This window comes from Fukomys damarensis, unplaced genomic scaffold (assembly GCF_012274545.1).
Source record: "Fukomys damarensis isolate Sample0158 unplaced genomic scaffold, DMR_v1.0_HiC HiC_scaffold_19, whole genome shotgun sequence".
NCBI lineage: Eukaryota > Metazoa > Chordata > Mammalia > Rodentia > Bathyergidae > Fukomys > Fukomys damarensis.
Genome location: NW_022900931.1, coordinates 7,931,214 through 7,958,220, shown reverse-complemented (window position 1 = coordinate 7,958,220; position 27,007 = coordinate 7,931,214). Strand labels below are relative to the sequence as shown.

General features: G+C 35.4%; 1 protein-coding gene across 6 annotated transcripts in view; it reads right to left on the bottom strand.

The window, feature by feature from the left end:
• The window catches only part of Enthd1 (ENTH domain containing 1), a 106,646-nt gene that overhangs the window by 50,554 nt on the left and 29,085 nt on the right, over window positions 1–27,007 (bottom strand). For all 6 annotated transcript variants that reach the window (XM_010612556.1, XM_010612592.1, XM_010612573.1 and 3 more), the window contains 2 exons: window positions 5,820–5,941; window positions 316–439 (listed from right to left, as the gene is read on the bottom strand). In XM_010612556.1, coding sequence (XP_010610858.1) covers window positions 316–439; window positions 5,820–5,941 — 246 coding nt within the window. The remainder of the gene's footprint in view (window positions 1–315; window positions 440–5,819; window positions 5,942–27,007) is intronic.

Genomic DNA, 27,007 nt, shown 5'->3' with positions numbered 1-27,007 from the left:
AGACCCCGTCCTAAAAATCCAAAAAAAAAATTAAGAGTTGTAATTACTTCAGAAACAAAATAACAACAACAACAATAAAAAAAAAAAAAAAAAAAAAAAAAAAAAAAAAAAAAAAAAAAAGGAAAACAGAAAACGGGACTATAAGAATATAGGACCATGGGAGGGCTGAATTTATCCACACTACTCTTTATTCATCATGACCATAAAAGTCAACTGTTGCTATATTTCACAAAATAAAGTCTTTATTTGTACAGAATTCCTGTCTAGTGCATATTCATGTTTCTGGATCAACTTCACATCCATTGGCCAAATTACCTGCATCACCGAGGTTGGATGCTTCTACTTTGCCATCTGACGAGCATGTAGTCGGAGAGGTAACAGAAGGAGGTGCCACTGGCAAGGATGGCTTTGGGTCCTCATCGGAAAATAGAATCAGGTCCTGACAGAAAACAAGAGAAAGAAAGAATTTTTTAAAAATCATATTTGGGATACTGATGTTGATACAGTCATCATATAGAACTTTTCTGTCACCATCAGGAAGATCCTTCCTTCTTTTAGAGCCACACCCTAGCCCACTGTGTCTACTAATATGTTTTTACTGATGTTCTTCCTTTCTGAATTTTAACATTTTAAAATATTATATAAACAGAATCATAAGTCTGTTAACTTTTAGGGTTGCCTTTTTCACCTGACATGGTTCCTAGAGATTACTTGCTGCATGTACCCAACACAGATGTTTCACCTGACATGGTTCCTAGAGATTACTTGCTGCATGTACCCACAACACAGATGTTCTTTAATGAATCAAACATCTATGGCATGAATACTACTCAGCAAAGAAAAGGGATCAATTTCTCCACATCCTCATCAGTATTTGGTGTTATCACTGTTTTTTATTTTAGCCATTTTGATATTTCATTGTGTGTTTAAATTATTTTCTAAAAGGTTAGTGATGTTGAACCTCTTTTCATGTTCTTATTTACCATATGTATTTCCTGAAACGACTCTTCATATCATTTGCCCATTTTCTGATTTCCAGTTTGCTGAGCTTTTTCATAAATGAATTTTGTTCACTGTAAGCATTGCTGTAGAGCAATGTATAGTAAATGATTCCATTTGGATAAAATAAATGTAGACAGAAAATTTTCCCAAAAGTTCATAAAACATTGCTATTAATAGTCACTTTCAGAGAGGAACTCAAGGAGTATAGAGTAAGAAGAAACTTAGCTCTTCATTCTTTACCATTTATACTGTTTGGAGCTTTTATACTAAACATTCCCTAATTTAAAAATAATAAGGCTGAGGTAGAGAGGGAGGAAGGAGAAAGACTGGGAAAGAAAGAAGAAAAAGTCCCTAGAGCTATTAAAAAGAGTAATAATAAGCAAAAACACGAAAATAAGAGGACTTTAAGGCATAAAACAATGATAGAGATAGAGAAATGATAAACTAACTTAAGAATCAGTATAATTTCTCCTTTTCTAACTTTGATGAGTTCAAATTTTTGCCAATATAATAAACAATATGGAAATAGACCCAAGGATAAAAAAATATATTGTTCATTTACCAAAATATTAAGTAGAAGGTCAGGGATGTAGCTCAGTGGTTCTGCCACCTGCCTTGCAAGCACAAGGGCCCGAGTTCGATCTCCAGTAACAAAAAAAAAAAAGTACTAAGTAGAATCTGTAGGAAATAAACATTTCTCATCTATTGCTATCAATTTAGCAACTCAGCACTAGACAGAAGATTCTGGTCAGCTTTAATTTTGTGTGAACCACTTCTCAGCATCCCTATCTGTTGCTATGGAAACGACTGTGACCGGAAAAAATCACCACCTCATTGTTCAGTCTCTTCAAACCGAAGAATGTCTTGTGAGGTAGTGAGAAGCTACAAAGAGCCTTAATAATCAGCAAATGTAATAATAAAAATTATGGACAGTATGCAGAGTAAACACACATGTCTGTCATAAATGTAAAACCTTTACTTAGTTTTGAAAACATCACTGTTCTGCTTTCTGAAAGCTCTATCCTACTAAAAATTTTATTTACTGCTTTTAAGGTCATTTTTCTTTTATTTGTAAGAGGAGAATAGTTAAAAAGATTTCTATCTCAATTTTGTGAAAGAAATGTTTAAGTAATGAGGATTCTGCCTAAGCAATTTTCAGTATCATTTCTTTCTTGTTCTGTATTAGGAAATTGAGAAAATTAATATGGATATGGTACCTCTCATGCAGTGTATTGCAATAACAATTAGCTTTACTGTTCGACTTGTTCGATTTTGTCTTCTGCTACAGCAGCAGCCTATTGGAGAGGACATATTAGACTGTGTCAAATGTTCCTGACAATAAGAGATGCTTGTCAACCGGATGATGGAATATTGTTGATATAGCCATACTTTGAAAAATGAAAATCCAGTTTCTAAACTTGTTTTGGGAGAAAGGTACCATTTTTTTTCTAGCTAATACAACATGTGGCATGATCAAGATTTAAAGACTGATACAAAAATCTAGGTGGCATTTTATATCTTTGGCCCCCAAATAAACAGGATTATTCAAGTCTACTTTCTACCTAATGGTCACCAGCAGCAAATAGACTAGTGTCAAATTTAAAAATACTTTTGACTTTAATGCCTTAACTTTTTAAACAGTTGATACATTTTCAATCTGTGAGCAATTTCACAAGAAACAGTGAAATTTCAAGTTTATGTACCTTTCTGAGTTGATATAAAAACAGCTGAATCCAGTTGGGTTGGGAAAGAAAGCCAAGAAAGAAATTCCAATCTCCCCCACAGGGTAAAGGCAGGAAACACTAAAAAAGCATTCTGAGCAGGAGACAAAAGGAGGAAAAGAAGAAAAGGTAGCATGTATGTAGTGTCTGTTAGTTATTCACTTCTTCATTAACAAAAATTTATCAGCTGAATACTCAGTATGGAATAAGACTAAAAAATTCTCTCAAGGAGATTTCCTTCTAGTGGGAGAAATACATAGTTACACACACACACACACACACACACAAAACATATACACATACACACACGTACAAATGAATGAGAATTTCATATGTTCTCATTCTGGGCAGAACAGATTTCTAGTTAAGAGGGTTCTAAAGTTCATGCTTTGAGGATATCTCCCTTCTCCAAAAGGAATGAAAGAGAAAATATAAATGTGAAAATTAAAAAGATGCAGTAATGCCGAAAATCAAGACTAAGATCTTCATGGATGAAAACATGAACAGAAACACATGATAAACTTGTGAACCTTTGGAATTCTGGCTTCTTAGAAAGATGGAGAAAACAAGAAGCTCAACTCTGGAGGGGTAAACACAGATGAAAAGTATTCATCAAAACATGAGTTCTGGCGGGGGATTTAGCTCAGTGGTTCCAGGGCCTGCCTCACAAGCGCAAGGACCAGAGTTTGATACCCATACAAAAAACAAAAACAAAAACAAAAACATGAGTTCTGAATAGGGACCCACTACTTGAAATCATGCTTCATGATCCCTTGTTTATAAAAGAAGCCAAAATACCCAATCATCAATCATGGCCTGTGGTCATGGCCTCTGAAACTATTACACTGAGGAAGATGAGAGGACACAAGCTCTGCAAATGAAGCATAAGCATGATTCCTAAAAGAAAAAAATTGGCAGTATTAGACTTCCTCAAAATTTAAAACGTTTAAAATGAAAAATATTGTCTTAAAAAGATAAGCCACAGACAGAAAGAAAACATGCAGATCACAATCTAATAAAGAGGACTTAGGTCCAGAATATATGAAGAACTCACAAAATTCAATGGTAAAAATCAAACAATGCAACTAGAAAATGGGCAAAAGTTATTAACAAGTATAGCATCGAAGACAATCTATAATGGCCCAAATAAGCACATGAAAAGATGTTCAATTTCACTAGTCATTTGGGAAATGCAAATTAAAACCACAGCGAGATATCACTACAAACCTATTATAACTACTTAAATGAAAATAGGAGTAATACACTATACCAAAAGTTGGTGTGGATGCAGAGAACCAGGATCTCTCATGCATTGGTGGTGGGAAATGAAAGGGTACAGATAGCCACTGTGGAAATCAGTTGGAGAGTTTCTTACAAAATTTAGCAGATAACCCAATGATCACATTTTTGGACATCTATCCTACAGTTATGAACACTTCACATACAAAAGCCTGTACATGAATATTGATAGTTGCTTTATTCAAAAGTAGCCAAAAGTCAGAAATACCCAAATATTCTTCATCAGGAAAATGGTTGAACAAACTCTAGCACATCTTTTTAATGTGGCGCTGCTCTACAATAAAAAATTACTGCTAAGTACAACAACCTGAATGTGCCTCAAGAGCTTTACACTGAGAAAAATACAATCTCAAAAGGTATAGACGGTCTGATTCCATTTGTGTAACACCCTAGAAACAACAACCACCAAAATATTGTAGAAGACCACCTTAATGTTTATGCCCAAACCAGGCTGCGGGCACAGTGCAGGCTGTAAAGAGTTAACCCCATGATTGGCTTGTTTTGAGAAGCTAGTCCTACTATTCCATTCCTACAATTAAAACCTTCTTAACTAGAAAGACAAGGTTATTGGCTAACTACGACCCTATATTTTATCTGTCTGATCCTAATTCAAGAATGCTTTGACATTTCCTTTATAAGTCTTGCCTGCATTAGTAACATGTCCATAGCATCTGCATGTCCCCTCACATAGCCTCTTTATCCCCATGTGACCATGATGTCATCAAGAAATAGTAGTAGTGGCTTGGGCTGCCCAGGGTCTTTGCTGGTTGCCCATTTCTCTGTCTCTTTAATACTGTCTTTGAGTTTTTCTTTTAACCTTGCATCTTAGCACTGAACAGGAGACAGAAACCCATCGTGGGGGTCTCTGATAAAATACTAGAGGTGGAGAAAGGATAGTTATCGCCAGAGGATGACATTATAGGTGAGGTCCAAGCGAGTAGCATTAAGGATGCTACAGGATTTTGTATGTGAAGTTTTCATATCTGTAGGACAGATGGTCAAAAATGTGGAGATGGAACAATTCCCTATCCTAAGTAAGCTGGTTCACAAATGTGTAAGTGATAAAACTGCACAGAGCCACATACACAAACACACAGATGCAGGTTAAAAAAAAACCCTAATTACTGAATTGAAAAACTGAACATTGAACAAGGTCTGCAGTTGAATTAGTACTGACATACCAACGTGTTTTCTGGTTTTAACACGAAAGCTATATATAGGATGTCAACATGGGGGGAAGCTAGGTGAAGATTACACAGGGCTCTACTATTTTTACAACTTCCTGTGATTCTACAAGGATTTCAAAATAAAGTTGTTTAAGTGAGTAGAGAAAGATGGGTTACTCAGTAACTTAAATATTGCCTATTCCCAGGGCACAAATGAAACAACTCGATCTTATACCACAAAGTATTAGAAGACACAGGACCTCAACACTTAGAAAAAATCAGAAAATTTTATTACATTGGGATAAAATGTCTTTAAAAAATTTTAAAGAACAAATCCTAAAAGAAAATTGATAATTTGACCTTAATCATATTTAAAGGCCTATATAACAGAAAACACCAAAAACAGAGTAAAAAGATAAGTGCAGTTTCTCTTAGAACACATGAAGCTGGGAAACACAAGGAAACAGCTGCTCCGAGGAAGGGTGGAGCTGGGCAGAGGCTGATTTTAAACCAGTGGGGCGGGGTCAGAATTCTAACCTACAGAAGTGTAAGATAACAAGCTGATGTCTCAAGGCACAAAATTTTTGGCAATGTGTGACCAGCAAAGAAAGGCTATACAGCAGGGACTTACATCGGTTGATTTCCAAGCATTCCCCTCAAGTGGTGGTAGAGTTTCTTGGGACAACATGGTTTCCGCAGGCAACTGAAATTCTTGGTACTGCTCCTGTTTCAATCTTCCCTTGGAAGTGTTTTCTGTCAACAATAAAAATAAGACTTTACTTTGGCAAACTGTAAGATTTTATATTAGTTATACTTTGCAAGTTTAATCTCTTCAAAAAATCATTCTGTCTACTAAATACACATCACCTACCAATGGTAATCTGTGGGTATTAATTACTTTGATATACCCCTTTCCAAGTTTGTAAATTCAGAATGATTTAAAACTACAACCAAAATTCTAGCCCTTTTCCATTATCAAAAATTCTATTATAGCTTTATTATTTAAAATACTTTTCAAAATAAGGTGCAATACTGTAGCAAGTATAATACAGTAAACAGTAAGGTATAATATAGAAAATCTAGTTTGAAAATGTGAAAATTATTCAAGTGAAATTTTAGCAAGGCAGGAATGACAATTATAATTATTCTAATTTATATTTAAGGAACTTTATTACTGCAGTGAAAATTTCATGTGTTCTAAGAGTTTCTAATTAGAAATGTACAACTATTTGGTAAGAAACACAATTTTTAAATTTGAATTAAACAAAAGGAAAAATACATCAACGAAAATAAACTGATATTTCTGTTTTTATATATTTACTAGTTCAATATTTTTGCAGCTTTAGTCTTTGCCTTTCTATGTTAATTACTATCAGTACCAACTCTAAAAAGTTTACTCTTGGTCTAAGGTGTAACACAGGGGTAGAATGTTTACCTAGCATGTGTGAGGCCCTCAGCTCAATCCCAGCACCACAAAACAAAGTCTAACTCTAAAAGTATTAGTAGCTCTGTGTCAGCATATTATTGTATACAATAAGAAGTACTGTAAGAAAAGTATCTTCAAACTTGTGTATGCACACTATTGGGAGTATAAAAAGACTTCCCAAGGACTAGGTGGCCATACCCCTTTTAAAGGAATCATCTTCCAAATTCACGTTTTCACACGTTCTTTCCAAAAACTCATCTCCTTGAGAATGCAACTGTACAGAGGCTTCAGGTTATTTCTTTCCCCTTCCACTCATAATTTTCCCCCACTATACAGAAGAAAGACTTATCCTTCATCCAACTGCAATAGTGCATCTTCCCAAAGCCTAAGAACCTCTAAGGAACCAAAACAACAGTTAACACACACACACACACACGGGTCCAGGGCTTCCTTTAATCAAGGCAAAAAACCCCAAAACTCCTCGTCTCACACATATTCTTGTAAGGGCACAGCATGGCATAAGCAGCAACAGCGTATCTTGGTCCATACCAGCATGTTTAGTATTCAGATATACCTTATTACAGTATGGGGTAGCAGGACAGGTGACAAGTTTTATTTAATGTTCTTGTGCTTTTTATCCCCTAACTATTGTCAAAGAGTGCCTAAGAGTTCCTTGAGAGAAAAGCAACAAAAACCCAGGAGCAGGGCTATTATGTCATTAATGCTACAAACTCTTGACCAAAGTTTCAAATCTGAGCTGTCCACCTTAAGAAAAAAATTCAGAAGTGTGAAGATTTTTATGCTTCTTTGAATAAATAAAATAACACATTTCAGGAGGGGGACTTTAAGTATGACTAGGTTTTTTTCATATTAGTGCATATTAATTATACTTAATATTAGGTTACATTATGGCTGATTCTTTTCACAATGAGGGTTGGTTTTGCTAACTGGGTTATAAAGATGTTTTCCAAAATTTGGATGAACCAAATGTGCATTTTAATGAGTCGATGAAAATATATTTATAGTATATCTATAATAAAATAATTTCCTCAAAAAGGGATTATATTGTATATTTCAATTAACATTTTTATTTCCCCACAGTTCCCGACTAAAGCATAACAGGCCTAATAACTATCTGATAAACTTTAGTAAAGGTGTTTCTGGTTTTATTCCAAGAATTAAGAAAGTAAATTACTCCTAATGACCGTTTTAAGAAATCTTTTTTAAAGTAAGACATTTCCAACTCTGCTTTCAATAACACTGAAGAAAGACTTAAGTTAACATCAACAAGAGATGAAAAATATTTTTATAATAAATCACTATATAATTTTGGCATATTACTTGGAAGGTATTCATAGACTTGATTGACAGTGCTGTAATAAAGAAATTTCTATTCCCATTTATAATTTATGTCAAGTTTTCACAGCATTTACATCTATAAAAATGTAAAGCAGAAATAATTTATACTAAACCTTGCTTATATTTAGCAATAATATTTATACGTGCGTAAATGAATAGTCCCATGTAGTTCATAAAAGCATGCATTTCCAATGAAATTGTATTCTTTATGTTTGATAAGTGCTTATAAAAATTTGTAATGCATTCTTGTGGTTTTGATAGATTGTATTCTAATAATAACTGTAATATATCAATCTAGAAGGAATATTTTACCATTTAAAACCTTTTCTCAAAGAAAATTTAGAAAAACAATCTCATCAGGAACAAGACAAGGATATCCATTCTTATTAGTCATATTCAAAATAGTTCTTGAAATTTCAACTACAGTAATTAGGCAAGAGTAAAAATAAAAGAGATACAAATAGGAAAAAAGTCAAATTATCCTGTTTTCAGATGATATGATTCTATACTTACAAGACCCTAAACATTCCACAGAAAGACTTTTAGAGGTGATAAATGAACTCAGCAATGTTACAGGATATAAAGTCAACATTAAAAAAATCAATAGCTTTACTGTACACAAAAAATGGACTAGCTTAGAAAGAAACCAGGAAAACAATTCTATTCACAATAGCTTCAAATAAAATAAATTACCTAGGGATCAATCTAACCAAGAGGGTGAAAGACCTCTACAATGAAAACTTCAAAACACTAAATTAAACAAGACACTCAAAGATGGAAAGACTTTCTATGTTCATGGGTTGGCAGAATTAATACTGTCAAAATGGCCATATTACCAAAAGTGATCTAACAACTCAATGCAACACCCATCAAAATGCCAATGACAATCTTCACAGAACTAGAAAAAAATCCTAAAATTCATATGGAAATACAAAAGACCTCGAATAGCCAAAGAAATCCTAAAGCAAAAAGAACAAGACTTGGAGGTATCACAATACCTGATTTGAAATTATACTACAAAGGCACAGTGAGAAAAACAGCATGGCACAGACACAAAAATAGCCACACAGACCAATGGTACAGGATAGAGGATACAGACATGAATACATGCAACTACATATGGCTATCTGGATTAAGGAGCCAAAAATATACATTGGTGAAAAGACAGCCTCTTTAACAAATGATGCTAGGACAAAGAGATGTCCAGTTATAGGAAACTGGAACTATATCCGTATTTCCTGCAGAAATTAATTTTAAATGTATACAGAAATTAATTATAAATGGGTCAAAAACCTAGATGTAAGACTGAAATTTTGAAACTTTGAAACGGCTAAAAGAAAACACAGGAGATGCACTTGAAGCCAGAGACACAGGCAGACTTCCTAACTAGGACTCTAATAGCAAAGAAAATAATAACAAGAATCAATAAATAGGACTATATCAAATTTAAAACTTTCTGCACAGCAAGGGAAACAACTAGCAGAGTGAAGCCTACAGAATTGGGGGACATTTTTACCAGTTATTCTCCCAATAGAGGGTTAATATCCAGAACATATAAAAAAAAATAGTAGCCCAATTGATAAATGGGCAAATAACTTGAACAGACACTTATCGAAATAAATATAAATGGCTGATAATTATATTAGAAAATGTTCAGCATCTACAGTCATTAGAGAAATACAAATCAAAAACTACATTGCCAGAGATTTGGCTCAATGGCACTGCACCTGCCTTGCAAATGCAAGATCCTGAGTTTGATCCCGAGTTTGATTCCCAGTACAAAACAAAACAAACAAACAAACAAAAAAACTTACATACCTTGAGATTCCGCCCCAGTCAGAATGGCTACCTCCAAGTATACAAAAAACAATAAATGCTGGCAAGGATGAAAAAGGGAGGGGAACCCTTCTACACTGCTGGTGAGAATGTAAATTAGTACAATCACTATGAAAATCAGTATAGAAATTCCTCAAAAAACTAAATATAGAGGTACCATTTGATTCAGCTGTATCACTCCTTGATCCACAACTGAAGCAATTAAAGCCAGCATGAGGGATACCTGCATATCCATGTTTATGACAGCACAAATCACGATAGCCAAGATATGGAACCAGCCTAGATAGCCATCAACAGATGAATGGATAAAGAAAATGTGGTATATATACACGAAAGTATGATTCAGCCACAAGAACAAAATTCTGTCACTTGAAAAAAACATGGATGAACTGGAGACCATCAGATGGAACCAAATAAGCTTGACTCAGAAAGACAAATATTGGATATTCTCCTATTATGTGGAATCTACAAAGGATGACAAGAAAGCAGAAGGGAGAAAATCATTACACAAGAGAAAGGGAACATAATGAAGGGGGAGGGATGTAAATGCGGGTAATAGGGAGAATGATACAAGCAAAATATACTGTACACATTGAAATCCCCCCAAAAATGTGAAACTAGGGGGAGAGCGGGGCAAAGGAGTGATGGGAGGGTGAAAATGATCAAAGTATGATATGTGCACGTATGAATCTCCTAAAATAAAACCCATTAATAAAAATAATTTCAGTTTATATATACACACATATACATATACAGAGATGTGATGCAGAAATGACTTTCAGGCATAAAAATATTTTATAAGGATAAAATTCTGTGAAGGATGTGGAGAAAAACTTTAAAGAGAAAGTGGAATGATGTGAAATTTCCAGCAGCTAAAAAAGAATTCATTTTTTTAAATGAATGATTACAGATATCAATCTCAACAGTATTTAGATTCCTTCAGGTACATATGAAAGACTGATGGTTTTGTTTTACTTTTCTTTGGCCATTAATGTCAATATTTATATGCCACAATTATATCGTCTGGAGCTACTTACCCTTATACATTTCCACATATCAACCTGAAATTTTGTGAAGAGGTACATAATTTTTCAAAATCATTTTAGGGATTAATAAGAAAAATATCTTGAAAAACAATGGTATGAGTAATGATCTTGGCCTTCATAAAGTTTACGGCCTGACTAGGAAGTTAAGTCTAATATATGGCACAGACTTACAGGAAACCATTAGAGAACAATTATATGCTGAGCTTTCTTGAATTAACCAACTGTAGGAAAATCCTCAAATAAGAAGCAAAATCTGAACAAAGCTTTGAAAGATGGCTAGAAGTCTGATAACTGCAGAGGAAGAAAGAAATTATTCTAACCAGAATGAAAATTGTTACTAATAAAACCTAATAAAAATTGTTACTAAGTGTCCTTTCAAGTGTAGTTTGAGTAAATTAGACCATTTACTTAAAATTAACTTTTCATAAAAGACAATGTGTTCCATAATGGAAAATATGCAGTCAGCTGATGAACTGCTAAGATATAAAAGTAAAGTCTCACTATAATTAAATTTAGAGCTAACTTTTGTAGAACCGTGAATTTGGAACTTTGATTCCAATCTCATTGTCTTGGAACATAATATTTAACCAACTTCAAGTAACTGATATTTGGTCTATTTTTTAAATTTTCATTTTGTTGTAATTTCAAGCTTACATTGCAACAGGACAAAGAATTCTCTCATGTATTCGTTAACCAAGTATTAACATTTCGTCCCATTTGCTTTATTTATTCTTTCTCTGTTTATGGACACATATTATTATTGTCCTATATTTTAAAACTAGAGGAAAAGCCACTGTTGCAAGTTGGGTTCCCCTGGAAACAGATTCTAAGACATATTTCTACATGGGTGCTTGTTAGGAAGTGTTCTTAGAAACAGTATCTGTGAAGAGTGAGGTGGCAGGATCAGGCTGTAATGCTGTTCTGAGGGGACTCAGCCACCTTCCAGAGCTGCAAGGCTGGAATGGCTCATTACAGTTGTCCTGCCCTGAAGCAATGGGGATGGACCAGGCTCACAAACCAATGGACATGTTTTCCTCTCAGAGTAGGAATGACCGTGGACAAAGAGGCCATCTTGATTTTTCAAGAATTCCCAGAGAAGAGCTCAGCTGAGAGCTCCAGCCACCAACCTTCCAGCAGCTGAGGGAATGAGTACACCAACCTTTGAGTGAGGTTCTGGAAGTGCACCACAGCACCCACTAAAGACATAACCCAGTGTTCTGCTCTATCACTGCTTCTAGTCACTTCTGAGAAACTTCAGGACAGGAGGCAGTACATGCAAGTAGTACTGCACATTTTTCTTGAAGGGTGAATTTTGAGGTTACTAGAGGAAAAGCATTTTTTTTTAAAGAAAAGGATAGAGAACAAGAAAGAGATGTTTAAGTGTATTTTTACAATTAAATTTGAAGGGGCCAGGGATTTAGCTCAGTGGCACCATGCCTGTCTTGCAAGCACAAGGTCCTGAGTTTGATCCCTGGTACCATTAAAAAAAAAAAAATTGAAATAGCCAGATAAGAAAGTGAGAAAGAACCATCTTTTATTGCTAGAGATATTTTAAAAGTAGTTAAGGCAATTTTATTCAGCACTTTGTTAACAATCACATATAATATTTGAGACACTGCCAATAGTTCTTACTTAAAAATAATGGGAAACAGGAAAATCCACAGATGACATGATCAGCTCCAGAGACAAAGAAAAACAAATCCATCATAAAAGCAGCTTTTAATATTCAGAGGCTTATTCCTGGGTCAATACAGCAGAGTGAACTGTGACACAGAGTCCCTACCAACTGGGGCGGGGGTAGTGGTGGCTCAGTTGTAGAGCACTTGCCTACCGTGCATAGGGTTCATTCTCCAGTGTGTGTGCGCACACATACACACGCCCATCACTGAAGTAACTCAGACTTACTGAGATTTATTTACCAGGGAGGAGTATTTATTATGCAGCGTTGGGGACTGAATCCAGGGCATCAAGGATACTGTGCAAGTGCTCTACCACTGAGCTATACTACACACATACCCAGCTTGAGATTTTTTGCTTTTTTGAGATGGTTTTGTAAAAGTCGAAACTAATCAAAAATTTTTATGACAACAATCTTACATGGAAGCAGATATAACTAAAAGTTAGAAAAGAAAGAAAGAAAGCCAGCCAGCCAGCCTAGGACATTCCTTCTCTCCCAGACTGATAATGATGAGTTGATAAAAGCCTGAGATTGCTCACCAAATCTACATGTCTGGAAAAATAAAAACTGGATAGATAATGTTTTTTTTTTCTCATGACTGAGAAGAGGTGGAAATAACTAAAGAAAAAATTAAGTTCAACAGAATGTGTCACACACTGAATTAAGCAATGATCCGAAGTTCCAGGGGATTGCCTCCACCCATGGGAACAGGATACAGAAGGGTACATATCTCAACTAGGCAAGATTACTAGGGCCCTGTACAAGACACTCAAGAAACACAGCAGATTCAAAGTGTTCTATAGAAGATGAGTTCTCAGCTGAGTTCTCCCATTCTTTCTGGCTATAAATAGTGGTTAAAATAAGAAATAGCCCACAAACTGCAACTAAAAAAAAAAAAGTGGTCTCAGATGGGACAGGTTAAAAAACAAAAACAAAAACCAATCCACTCAATGTATCTGAGCAAATTTTAATCAAAGGGTATTGTGCTGCAGCTATATTAGCTTCTTTATGTCTTACAACAATTCTATAGTAGGGACTACAGTATCCCCGTTTTACAGAAATGAAAATGCAGCACATGGGTGTAAGTAACATGTCCAAAATCATACAAGTAGCCAGGATGTAAACTCAGGCCTTGTAGCTGTAGAACCTGAGCTTCTAATGATTGCCTTCAAAATAACAGTACTTGGTCAGAGTTGCCTATGCGTGAGTAAGGTGTAAACAAATGACCTAGCGACTAAACAAATACATTCCAGTAGGAAAAAAGGGAAAAGAGAAGGAGGAGAAAGGAAGAAGGGAGAAAAGATGACATGCAAATAAAACAAAGACCCTAAACACACATGAAAACAAAGCTCAAGAAACAAAAAAGGGAACCCTTCACAAGAAGGAGAAAGGGAGAAGAAAGGGAGAAAAGTGACATGCAAACAAAGATCCCAAACACAGAAGAAAACACAGTTCAAGTAACAAAAAGGAAATGCTTCACATGGTACTGGCAAAGAAACAGACCTGAGGATCAGTGGAACAGACTGCAAGACACAAGAACAACTCCAGAAGTACTCAGCTACCTCATCTTTGACAAAGGAGCTGACCGTCCCCGCTGGAGGAAAGATAGCCTCTTTAATAAATGGTGTTGGAAAAACTGAATCTCAACCTGCCAAAGATTAAAACTAGACCCTTTTCTCTCACCATGCACTAAATTAAAATCCAAGTGGATTAAAGATCTAAATATTAAAACAGAAACACTAAACTTGCTGGAAGATAAATTAAGCACAACTCTTGAAGACACTGGCATAGGAAAAGACTTTATGAACAAATCCTCAGTAGAGCGGGAATTAGCAGAAAGAATAACTGGGATCTCATCTTATAAAAAGCTTCTGTACTGCAAAAGAGACAGTTCAACAGAACTAAGAGACAACCTACAATGTGGAAAAAAATTTGTACCAGCTGTTCCTCAGACAAAGGACTATTATTGAGAATATATAAAGAACTCAAAACGATCAGCCACCCCAAATATAAGGACCCAATTCAAAAATGGGCATCTGTCCACATCACTGGTCATTCGAGAGATGCAGATGAAAACAACAGTAAGATTCCACCTCACCCCACAAAGCATGGCTGCTATCAAGAAATCACACAATAACAAATGTTGGTGGGGTTGTGGGGAGAAAGGAACCCTTCTCCATTGTTGGTGGGAGTGCAGACTGGTGCAACCACTATGGAAATCAATATGGAGATACCTCAAAGAGCTGGGACTAGAGGTTCCATTTGACCCAGCCATAACTCCGCTGGGTATCTTCCCAAAAGAATTTAAAAAATCACATCACAGTGACATATGCACACCTATGTTTATAGCAGCACAGTTTGTAATAGCTAAAACTTGGAAACAGCTCATTTGCCCATCAGTTGGAAACTGGGTAAAGAAGATGTGGTTTTTCTATAAAATGGAATACTATTCAGCCATAAAGAATGAGAAATTAAAGTCATTCATAGGAAAATGGATACATTTTGAGGTTATACTCCTACGTGAAATAAATAAGTCACACATGTGACCGAATAGTTTTTCTGGTGTGAAAAACTGCAATGGTACACAAGATCCTAATGAGATAATTAAGAATGTGAAATAGGAAGAAAAGGGCTAAAGGTGTAGGGAAAGTGGGAAGGGTAGCGGAAAGGGAATAAGGGAAAAGAAAAAGAATATGAGAAAATGAAATAATGGAAATAAAGTGTTTGTAAATGGGGAGGGGAGGAGGGGGTGAAGGGAAGGCAGGAACAAGGGGAAAAAATGAGAACCAAGACTTGTCATGTAAAGGTACAAGATCCCTGTAATGAATGTAACTGTACTGTATACCTAGAATGTACCAATAAACTCAATAAACAGCAAAAAAAAGGAAATGCTTCACAACAAGGCATTTAATGATATTTCAAGTTATTGTAAGTTACACCCTTTCATAAATTAATTTTATAATTGTTGCTATTATATAATAATACAAGGCTGAAAAAGTGTTTCTTTGTCTTTATGTTTCCTCCTTTTATTTAGGAAGGGCTTTCTATATGTCCTATTTTTCTGTTCAGCCATCCCTTTTTCTGTGGATATAAGGAATCCTTTATATTTTCTGGATTTGTCAGTTATATGTGCTGGAAAATTTTTTCCAGTCTTGTGATTTTTCACTTTTTATCTGGTGTTTTATGATCTTGAAATCTACTACAAAACATCTACTACAAAAGCTAATCAAAAGGGATGGTACTGGCACAAAACCAGACATATAAACCAGAAACACAACACAGTTGAGAAATAAATCCATACACTTTACAGTCAACAAAAGTACCAAGAACAAACAGTGGGGAAAGGACAGTCTTTTCCATAAACGGTGCTGGGACAAGTAGATCCACATGCAGAATAAAATTGGACTCTTATTTCATTCCACATGCAAAAATCAACTCAAAATTAACTGAAGACTAGAAAACCTAAAGAAAAAATTTCTTGACGTTGGTGTGGGAAAAATTTTAGTATGGCCTCAAAAGTATATTGAAAACAAATTAAAGTTCATTTCATTAACTGCCTTTTGCTGCTATAAGAAATTACCAAAAACTTAGTGGCTTAAAACACCACCCATTTAATATCTCACAGCTCTATAGAAGTCAGAAGTCCAGGCATATTGACTGGGATCTCAGGTTCTGGGCCTCACAAGGCCAAAGTCAAGGTGTCAGCCATGTTGGGTTCTTATCTGAAGACTGAAAAAGAATCCACTCTGCATTGATTCAGGCTGCTGGCATAACTCAACTTTTTGTAGTTGTAGGAGTGAGGCTACTACTTCCTTGCTTAATGGAAGCCATTGTATTCCTTATCCTTCCATCTTGAAGCCAGTAATGACCCGCCAAATCCTTCTCACACTTGGAGTCTCTCTCACTTTCTCTTCTACTAATACTGGAAAAGTATTCTGCTTTTAAGGGTTCAGGTGATTAGTTCCACCTAGTTTCTCTTTTGTCATATAATGTAATAATCATGGAAGTGAATCATTCATCGTATTCACAGGTTCTACCTACATTCCAAAGGAAGAGGATTAAATTAAGGCACGAGTCACTGGGGCTTCTCCCAGAATTGTGTCTGCCACAGCAGTCAAACTTGTAAAAACTTTAATAGTTAGCACTTTTACAGGAGGGGATATAGTTCAATGGTAGAGTGCTTGCCTACCAGGCATGAGGCCCTGGGATCATTCCCCAACACTACAAAAAAGATTTTAAAATTTGTGCTTTTTCTGTTGTGTTTAATAAATCTTTCCATATCTCAATGTAAAAAAGATATTCTCAGTGCCGTCTGGCCAGACTAATAAAGGTCTCTTTTACCATCAAAAAAAAAAAAAAAAAAAAGATATTCTCTTGGGTTTTCTTTTAAATACATTCAAGTTTTGCTTTTAAGTTCTTTATGTAGAATTTGCATATGTGTATGAGGCACAGACCTAATTTCATTTTTTTCAATATGATCAAATGATTGTCCAGGATTATATAATTGAGCAATTCATCTTTTCCCACCAATCTGAAATGTTATCTCTGTCATTTACTAATATTCCATAGGTGTATAGGTCTTTATTTCGTGGTGCTATGGGTTGTTCAATTGGTCCATGTACTTAATTATTCTGCATCAATACCACACGATTACCATGGATTTACATAGTCTTATTATTATAAAGGCAAGACCTCTACCTTATTCTTAGGAAATATTTTGGCTATTCTTTACCTTTTGATTCCTCTAAACAAATTTTATTATTAGCCCATCAAATTCAATTTAAAAAAAAACCTTTTTGTTTTGGATTTTGATTGTAATTGCACTGAATCAGTAGTTCTCAACTAGGGGCAATTTTGGTCCCCAGGGGATGTCTGCAGACAATTCTTAGTCTCATTACAGGAAAGGATGTATGCTAATAGCATCCAGAGGATAGAGATCAAGGATCATGCTAAACATCCTGCAATGCACAGCCTTCTGGCTCAAAATATTCATAGTACCAAGACTGGCAACCCTCCATTAACTCTGTACAATTTGGAGAGAACTGATATATTTATATTATTGAGTACTTTGATGTCTTAGTCACTTTTCTCTCGTTGCTGAGACAAAATAGCCAACACCCAAAGTTAAAGGGGTTATTTAGCTCACAGTTTGTAAAGGCTTTAGTCCATAATCAGTTGGCTCCAAGGCAGGTTGGCACATGGCAGAGGGGAAACAGTTCATGGCAGACCAAAAGTAGCAAAGCAACAAGGGAACCTTAACAGCATCTTTCTACCCCTTGTCTTATCCAGACTACTGGGATTAGGGCAGTGCCAAACCAATTAATGGACTGATTTAGTAATTGTACACCTTTAATTCCAGCATCACACACTCTAGATTCAGCCACCTCTGAAAAAGCCCTATGGTGAAACCACTGTGGGAATCAATATGGAGATATCTCAAAGAACTAGAATAAGAAGTCCCATTTGACCCAGTTATCCCTCTGCTGAGTATCTTTCCAAAAGAATTAAAATAATCATACCACAGTGATATATGTGCACCCATGTTTATAGTGGCACAGTTTGTAATAGCTAAAACTTGGAAACAGCCCAACTGCCTATCAACTGAAGATGGATAAAGAAGATGTGGTTTTTCTATAAGATGGAGTACTACTCAGCCATAAAGAATGAGAAACTAGAGTCATTTATAGCTAAATGGATGCACATGGAGACTATATTCTTTAGTGAAATAAATAGGACACACGAGTAAATATCGAATAGTTTCTCTGGTGTAAAAAACTGAAAGTGTAAATAAGGTTCAAATGGTATAACTGATAGTGTGAAATAGGAAGAAAAGGGCTAAAGGAGAAAGGGAAGTGGGAATGGTGGGGGAAAGGAAATAAGGGAAAAGGAAAAAATGGAAACAAAGTCTTTGTCAACAGGGTGAAGGGAAGGCAGGGAAATAGGAAAAAAATAAGAACCAAGATATATCATGTAATGTACAAGATCCCAATGGTGAATGTAGCTGTATTGTTTGCCTTAAATGTACCAATAAACAATGCGGGGGGAAGCCCTATGACCACACTAGGTTTTGGGAGCACATCTAAACACAAACCATAACATTTGATAAATATGGAATATCTTATCATTTATATAGGTCTTTAATACATTCCCAAACTAAGCAATACAGTATCCAGTATATTGATATTGTACATTTCTGTAAGATTTATTCCTAAGTATATTGTGATTTTTAGTCATTATAAATGCTATTTTAAAAAAATGTTTATTTTCTGTTTGTTGCTGATATAAAAACTGTATTTTTATTTTATATTTTGATGTTACAAGCTACTGTTTTACTTTGTATGTAATATGTCTGGATCTATTCAAGTTATCCACGTGAAAAATGCTACCATCTGCAAATGATATTTGTTTCTTCAATTCAATGCTTATGCTTTTTCTTCTACTTGGTTCTAAAGGAATACTTCCACATCCAAAAGTACAGAAGTTTTTATTTCTATTTTTTCTTGTCTTCAAATTTAATTGTATTTTGATCAGAAAAAGCAGTCTGCATGACATACACGTTCTGAAGTATAAAGGTTTTATTTATGACATATATAAGATCCATATTTTTCAACGTTTTATGTGCTTCACCTATCAATAATTGAAAGAGATATTTTAAAGACTCTATGATGATAAATGTTTTATTCCTGTAGCCCTGTATTTGCTTTATATACTTTAAAGTTATCTTAGGAAATAAAAGGAAGAGGGAGAGGGGGCAGAGGGAAAGGAAAAAGAATTAAGATGTGTTATGTACATGCACCAACTCCTCATGATGACTGTTATTATGCAGAGAACATATGCACTAATAAAAAATTAAGTTGTTTTACTGGATACATTCACATTTAGAAATGTATCTTCTTGGGGAAGTTTGTCTGATATTAATAAAGCTACACCAGTTTTCTCTTAGTTATTACATGCCTCATTTATCATTTTCCACCCATTTGCATTCAACCTTGATATGAATTTATGCTTCCAGGATATATATGGATTATTTTCCCCAATATTATCATCTCTGTCTTTTAACAGATAAATTTAATCTATTGATGTTTAATGTGATTAATATATTTGGACTTATTCCTACCATTTTAACTTTTTATTTTGGTTGCCCTATTTTATGCATCTTGCCATTTATAATGTTTTTAATTTTTTTCATTCCATTTTTTCTCACCACTTGTTTGGAATATATGCACTCTATTTCTCTGCTTTTAGAGTTTATCCTTGAAAGTTTATCATGTATATTTATCTTTGAATGCTTAAAGTTAAATAATATTTTTTGTTTGTTTGTTTGAGACAGGGTCTCACTCTGTAGTTAAGACTGACCTGGAACTCACTATGTAGCCCAGGCTGGTCTTGAACTCACAGCGATCCTCCTGCCTCAGCCTCCCAAGTGCTGGGATTACAGGTGTGCACCACCATGCCCAGCTCTTAAATAACATTCTTAATCTTCTCTCAAAAACAAACAAACAAACAAACAAACAAAACAAAACAAAACAAACCAAGGGTTATCTGGGTGTTGTGAGACACAACTACAGTCCTAGATACTCAGGAGGCTGAGACTGGAGGACTGCTGAGGCCTAGGAACTCAAGATCAGTCTGGGCAACACAATAAAACTCCATCTTAAAAAAAAATTTTAAAGACCTTAAAATACAATGGTTATCTACTCTTTGAGTTGTCTTTTCTTAAAAATAAAACATTATTTTATAGAGAAAACATTTGCTTTATGCACATTTTCCATTTGTTCATTATTCTCTCTTGCACTTCTAAACGTCCTTCTGTAACAGTTTTCTTTCTGGAATATCTTCTAGCTAATTAAATTTTTATTTCAGTGGTAGTTCTCAATTCTACCATTTTATTTCAATGGTAGTTCTCTTTTTTCAAATTCATCTATTGTTGTAATATCTCTTGAAAATTGATGACATATGTGACTATGTCCTTTTTCACTCAACCCAGATCATATACTGTGCTCTTATGTTTTTATTTGTTTAAATATTCTGGAAGGAGAGATTCTTGGAGATTCTCAGACCTCCTGCAAGAATAGTAATGTCTCAAATGGTGAAATTTCTAGCCTCTAGTTATTGTATAGTGAAGGAACTCCAGTTAGTAATAGTGGCACTAGACCTTTAAAACTTTTTACTTTAAAAGAGAATACAGTACATTCCATTTTTATAAAAATAATTTCTCTCTAGCTATCCTCTCTATGAATGCCTTAGAATTGTGCAACTCTTATTATTAATGATAGTTATTTCTAAGTGGTGAGATTGGAAGTCATTCTTTATCAAAAGCCTGTATTGTTTTTATAATAACAGAGCGATTTTTAAAGAAGAAAAGCAAGATTAGAAGCAAATTCTGGGCCAGGGATTTAGCTCAGTGGTTCCTCCACCTGCCCCACAAGGGCAAGGACTAAAATTCGATCCCTGGTATTCACCCCCCCAAAAAAAGAAGAAGCAAATTCTAAGATGTTAACAGTAGTTGGGGGGTCATAGAAATATAAATTATTATTTTCTTTTTTTACTTTAATTTCAAATTTAAAAAAAATCAACTCTGACATTCATGAATACAAATGTTTAGTAGCAACCACATTTTATAGTATAGGCCCTGCCATCCTTCCTATATATTATAAGGAAACCAAGTATAACTTTTCACTAACTCCGTTATTACAAAGTTCACTGTAAGAAGAAGCAACATCAACATTTGTGGTTTTAGTTATATCTGGTAAAAGCATGACAACCACTTTGCAGTATAACTTTTGATTCAAAAGCAATCACATACCATTTGCAGAGTGTGGTTATATTTAACACAGCACAGAGTAACCCTTTTATAATATAAAGTTGAATTACAGTAAATACTATTACTGAAGAACTCTTTCTGGAAGATCACATGACCAACAAAGGTAACCTTCTACTAATCTGTTGTAAGCAATGTCTCTGGACATAGTATTTATAATAGTCACTGCCTCTCAGAAAGAGGCCTATCTCGGATGCTCAGAGAAGCTCAGTAGTAATGGTGGTTTTTATCAATCAAGGAGCAATTATCCTTTAGCTCATCTCTTCCTTCAAACATCAAAAGCATCAAAACAAAAGCTACCCAGGCTATGTAGCAGAATTAAAACTTGAGGGGAACATCCAGGAATAGACAAAAACAAGTGGTGATGTGTGTATAAAACCTTTTTCAAAATACCTCTTTTCCCTTGCAAATTTACCACAAAGAAGCTAGGCACAGCTCTTTCAGCACTAGATTCTAAAACCTGGAAATTAGTTTTCTAGCAATGCACTCAATTTTACATTTCACTACAACTAAACAAAACAGAACATCTTTAAATTCCTTCTGATGGAAATTTACCTGTAAGATAGCATCACTTGCCTCTATTTTCTCTCACTCAAATTTTGGAGTCGTTTTCAATTTCCTCCTTTCTTTTCCAATACATCATCCACCACCCCCACTGCCTCTCTATATGCTATGCTAGCTTTAAACATTACTATTTCTAATTTCTGTAGCCATCGAAGAGGTCTTAGATACCTGGATTGAAAGATCTGTCTCTTACAAAGTTTCCTTTCAATTAGCGTCTCCTTCATTTCTATACAAAGCAGTAAGAATTATCTTCCACCAACAGCTGTTTTCAGTAATAAGAAAGCTTAAGTTCTGTGACTAAGCTAAACATCCCTTCTGTTCTTCAAGACCTACGATAGTTCCTTGCAGCTAGTTCTATCGAGCTGAAATTTCCAAATGCTGTTTATTACATCCTTTATGAATTGTTTTACAAACACTCAACTTTATCTGCCCACACTTTTCTATAAACTTTATATTTTATTCCAGTTAGTCAAACAATCACACAGCACCATGCTTAATCTATTCTTTGTTTGTATTCTTTCCCACTATAGTAGGGACTATCTGTTGTCTCTTATTTTATTTTCTCCTTCTTTCTTAACAATATAATCTTTAAGTCTCATCTGTGCATACAGCTACCCAGTGTAAACATGTCATCCCTGCCTCCTTTGCAGCTAGAAGCATGCATGTGACTAAGTGCTAAATGGAATGTAAACCAAAATGTTATATGCCCATAGATAATTTTTCCACAAGGAGTAGGGATGATGTGGGATGGTTCAAGTGAACTGCACTTATTGTGCATTTTGTTCTATTATCATTAGATTTTCATAAGGACCTCAGTCTAGATCTTCCATATGTGCACTTCACAGTAGGGTTCTCACTCCTCTTACAATCTAAAGCCACGGCTGATCAAACAGGAGGTGAAGTTCAAGCAGTAATGCAAATATAGCTGAAGCACTTGGTTCACTACCTTGCTGGCCCATAGCTGACTTCTTACTGTGCAGTCCGGTTTCTAATAGACCATGGGCTGGTACTGGTTGGTGTTCAGAGTTGAGAACACCAACTACTGTATAGGCAACTTAATAACTGCCCTTAAGGGAAGAGGAACTCATGTTCAACCTCTCCTCAAGCAAGCAGTGGAACCACTGAGCTAAATCCTCAGCTTTTCTCTCTTTAAAATACAGCTTCAAACACCTACATAGGAATGCTTAGTACTGCTAAGTTTACTTAATCCAGTTACTCTTTTCTCTTTCTCTCTCTCTTTTTTTTGCGGGGGCTCTATGAGACAAGGTCTTACTATGTTAGCTCAGGCTGGTCTTAAACTCACTATGTAGTCCAGGCTGGCCTTGAACTCACGGCAATCCTCTTGTCTCAGCCTCCCAAGTGCTGGAATTATAGCCATGAGCCACCATGCCTGGCCAGTTACTTTTTTTTTTTTTTTAAACACAAACACACATATAAACAATGGATAAATGAAACAAAATAATCTAACAGATTTTTACAGTCAAACATTGATTATTTACTACTTAAATATTCTTACCTCAATTGTACCATCATTGACCGAAACTCTCTAGGAACACCTTTTGGTGTAACAGACTTGAAAGCATGCTATATATCTTATGATATAACCTCCATGGGAGCAGAAATACACCCAATCTGCTTACTATGCCTAGAACAGTGTCTGGCAGATAGTAAGCAGTATTCAATATGTATTTGTAGTATTAAACAAATTGTAATAAAACCTTATGACTTTTTAAAAAAAGTAGTCAGAAGTCATTCAGAAACAACTTTTGAGGTTCCATCTTACCCCAGTCAGAACAGCTATCATTAAGAAAACAAAAAACAATGAATAAGCGAGAAAAAAAGGAGGCAATATCCATTCTGGGGGGGAATGTAGACTAGTACAACCAATACTGAAACTGGTATGGAGATTCCTCAAAAAGCTGAAAATAGAAATTCCATTGGACCCAGATATATTCCCAAGTGTATATTCCTAAAGGAATTAAAGACAACATACTGTAGTGGTACAGGTATACCCATGTTTATAGCAGCATAATTCACAAAAGCTAAGCTCTGGAAACAACCTAGATGCCCATCAATAGATGAACGGATAAAGAAAATGTGGTATATATACATTATGGAATATTATTCAGCTAAAAGAAAACTAAAATCATGTCATTTGTAGGAAAATGGATGGAACATGATCTAAACAAAATAAACTAGAGTTAGAAAGTTAAATATCACATTTTCTCTTATATGAGAAAATGAAAATATGAATAAACTAATAAAAGGAGAGATGACACAAAACTAAAAGGTACTCTTGTACACTCTGGTTTCTCTTCAAATCATATAAAATTTTCACCATTTTAAAAAGGTATTCTTGGGGCCAGGGATTTAGCTCAGTGGTTCTGCTGCCTGCTTTGCAAGTGCAAGGTCCCAAGTTCAATCCCCAGTACCAAAATAAGTAAGTAAATAAATAAATAAAAAGGTACTCTTGGAGACAGGAAAGGGAATTAGGAGGAGGGAAGAAGAAAAGGAGAGAGGGGTAAGGGGATTGAAAATTATCAATATATGCTACATACATGTACAATTTCCCAAAATGAACATCACATTCAATATTACAAATATACTAATAAAAAATTCTAGAGAGCCATGCCTTCTCCCACCTGGAGCTGCCATGGCTCCAGTGCCCAACCCCCATAACTCCCCTTACTGCCCGCCCTCCCGCACTCTCCTGATTGTGCCAGTCTTTGAACCTACTCTGCAGAGGCAAAGGTGGTCATAAAGGGTATTTTTCTGAGTTCCCAACTTTGAACATCTTTAAAGAAAGGGCGTGGGAAATCTGTAGTAGAACAGTATGGAGTTCAACCATTCAGAAGGTTGGGGAACTCAATCTGGGCCTTGCAGCCTGAGGTCAGTCTGTGTCATGGGGTTCAGCCATCAGCTAACTGAGATCAGGGGTCTTGAGTCCTAGCTCTGTCTGAGCCATTAAATGGTAAATATACTATATTGAAAATTTTGTTCACTGCAGACATGTTCTGGACTGCTTCTTGATTTCAATTTAATTCAAATGGTTTAAGGGTGATAGACTAGTGACTACCACAGGTGGTCAGTTTCCAAGTTGTGCTTGATCATAATGTGTTGCTGATTGTATCAGTTGGGATAAAGGATTGTGGTTGATTTGATGAGCTGTTTTCTCTGATGTTATGAAGATGAGAATGTCTGTGGATCGTTAGAAGCTAGGGCACAACTATATCAGGAAGATTTGGGTGATAATCCAGAGATTAAACCAAGGACAGTCTGACAACAAAAATAAAAATGAGAAAACACTTAAGCAAGACACAAGGACAGACTTCCAGTTCACCAATGGCAAACAGTAGGGCAAATGAGGATGAAAAAGCCAATAGTGAACCACCAGGACCCCCTGAACTCAGAGCAAAGGAAGTAACAAAACAGATCAATCAGGCTCTAGAATAATTCAAAACAGAAATAATTTCCCAGATAACCATAGAGATAGTGAGCAAAATGGAAGCCATGATTCGAGACTCTAGAGCAGAAACTGACAAAAAAATAGATGAGCTCAGGACCATGATAGAAGCCATGAAGGCCCAGCATAAGAAAGAATTGGAAAAAATAAATGCCCAACATAGGAAAGAAATGGAATCCATAAAACAGATTCAAACAGATATCCAGGAGATTAAATACTCCATAGAAAGTGTACACAACAGAATAAAAGAATGCGAAGATAGACTCTCAGATATAGAAGGTAAGATTGCAGTCAGTGACGGTGAAAAGAGAGGTCTCTTAAAAACAGTAGGGGATCATGAGAAATTGATCCAACAAGTCCTAGATGATGCAAAGAAGAATAACATAAGACTGATAGGAATCCATGAAGTAGCAGGAGAAAATACAAATGACTTAAAAAAGCTATCCACAGAATATCCACAGAAATCTTCCCAAACAGAGGAGGAGAATTTGACATTCAGATAAATGAGGCATATAGGACCCCAACTAGCCACAATGAAAAAAAAAATCTACACCTAGACATATAATAATCAAGATCCCAGAAACCCAACAGAAGAACAAAATACTACAAGCAGTAAGAGAAAAGAAACAAATCACATGCAAAGGAAAGCCCATCAGAATCAAAGCAGACTTTTCAACACAAACCCTTGGGGCAAGGAGAGCCTGGAGTGAGATATTTCAAGTACTAAAAGAGAACAACCTCCAACCTAGACTGATGTATCCTGCAAAACTCTCTTTCAAAATGGATGGGCAAATAAGATACTTTCACAACAAAGAACACCTGAGAAACTACATGAATACCAAACCAGCACTACAAGCAATTCTAAACAAGATCCTAGAAAAAGATAATAAAGGCAACAACACCATGAGGCCCAACAGAGCAAATCAACTAGGCAAGGCAAGAAACTAAAAGGAGAAGGTGAAAAAGTAAAACAACAAAAGGCCAATAACATGACAATAATAAGTAAGTTATAACCATCAGTTATAACCATCAATGTCAATGGACTCAACTCACCAATCAAGAGAAATAGACTGGCAAAATGGAATAAGAAGCAAAATCCAACAATATGTTGTATACAAGAAACACACCCAGTGCAAAAAGAATCCCATAGACTGAAAGTGAAAGGATGGAAAACAATTCTCCATGTGACAGGAGCCCAGAAAAAAGCAGGGGTAGCAATCTTATTTGCAGACAAAGCAAATTTCAAACCAAAACTGATTCGAGTATTATTGATGTAGGATGGTACTGTATCATACCTCTGTGAACGTAAAATATCTTGTACCTGCTTTATGATATGTAGTAGTGACCGTGCTTTATCAGAGCTATTTTTAAAGATATTACTCTAGAATGTTCTCTTTCCAGATGATGATTAAGATGCTAATAAAAAAAATGGTGCCAGGTACCACAACAGCAACAGAACTTTGCTGTTATCTGGATATTAATCTTTTCTTTGTTTTTTTGTTTTTCTTTTTTTAATGGAATGTGCTGAATGTCTATAATTTTGCTTCAGATGACTGCAGAACCTGGAGAAGCTGTTGCTGCTATTGATGCATAACATACTGCTATTATTGGTCTTCTCATATAAAT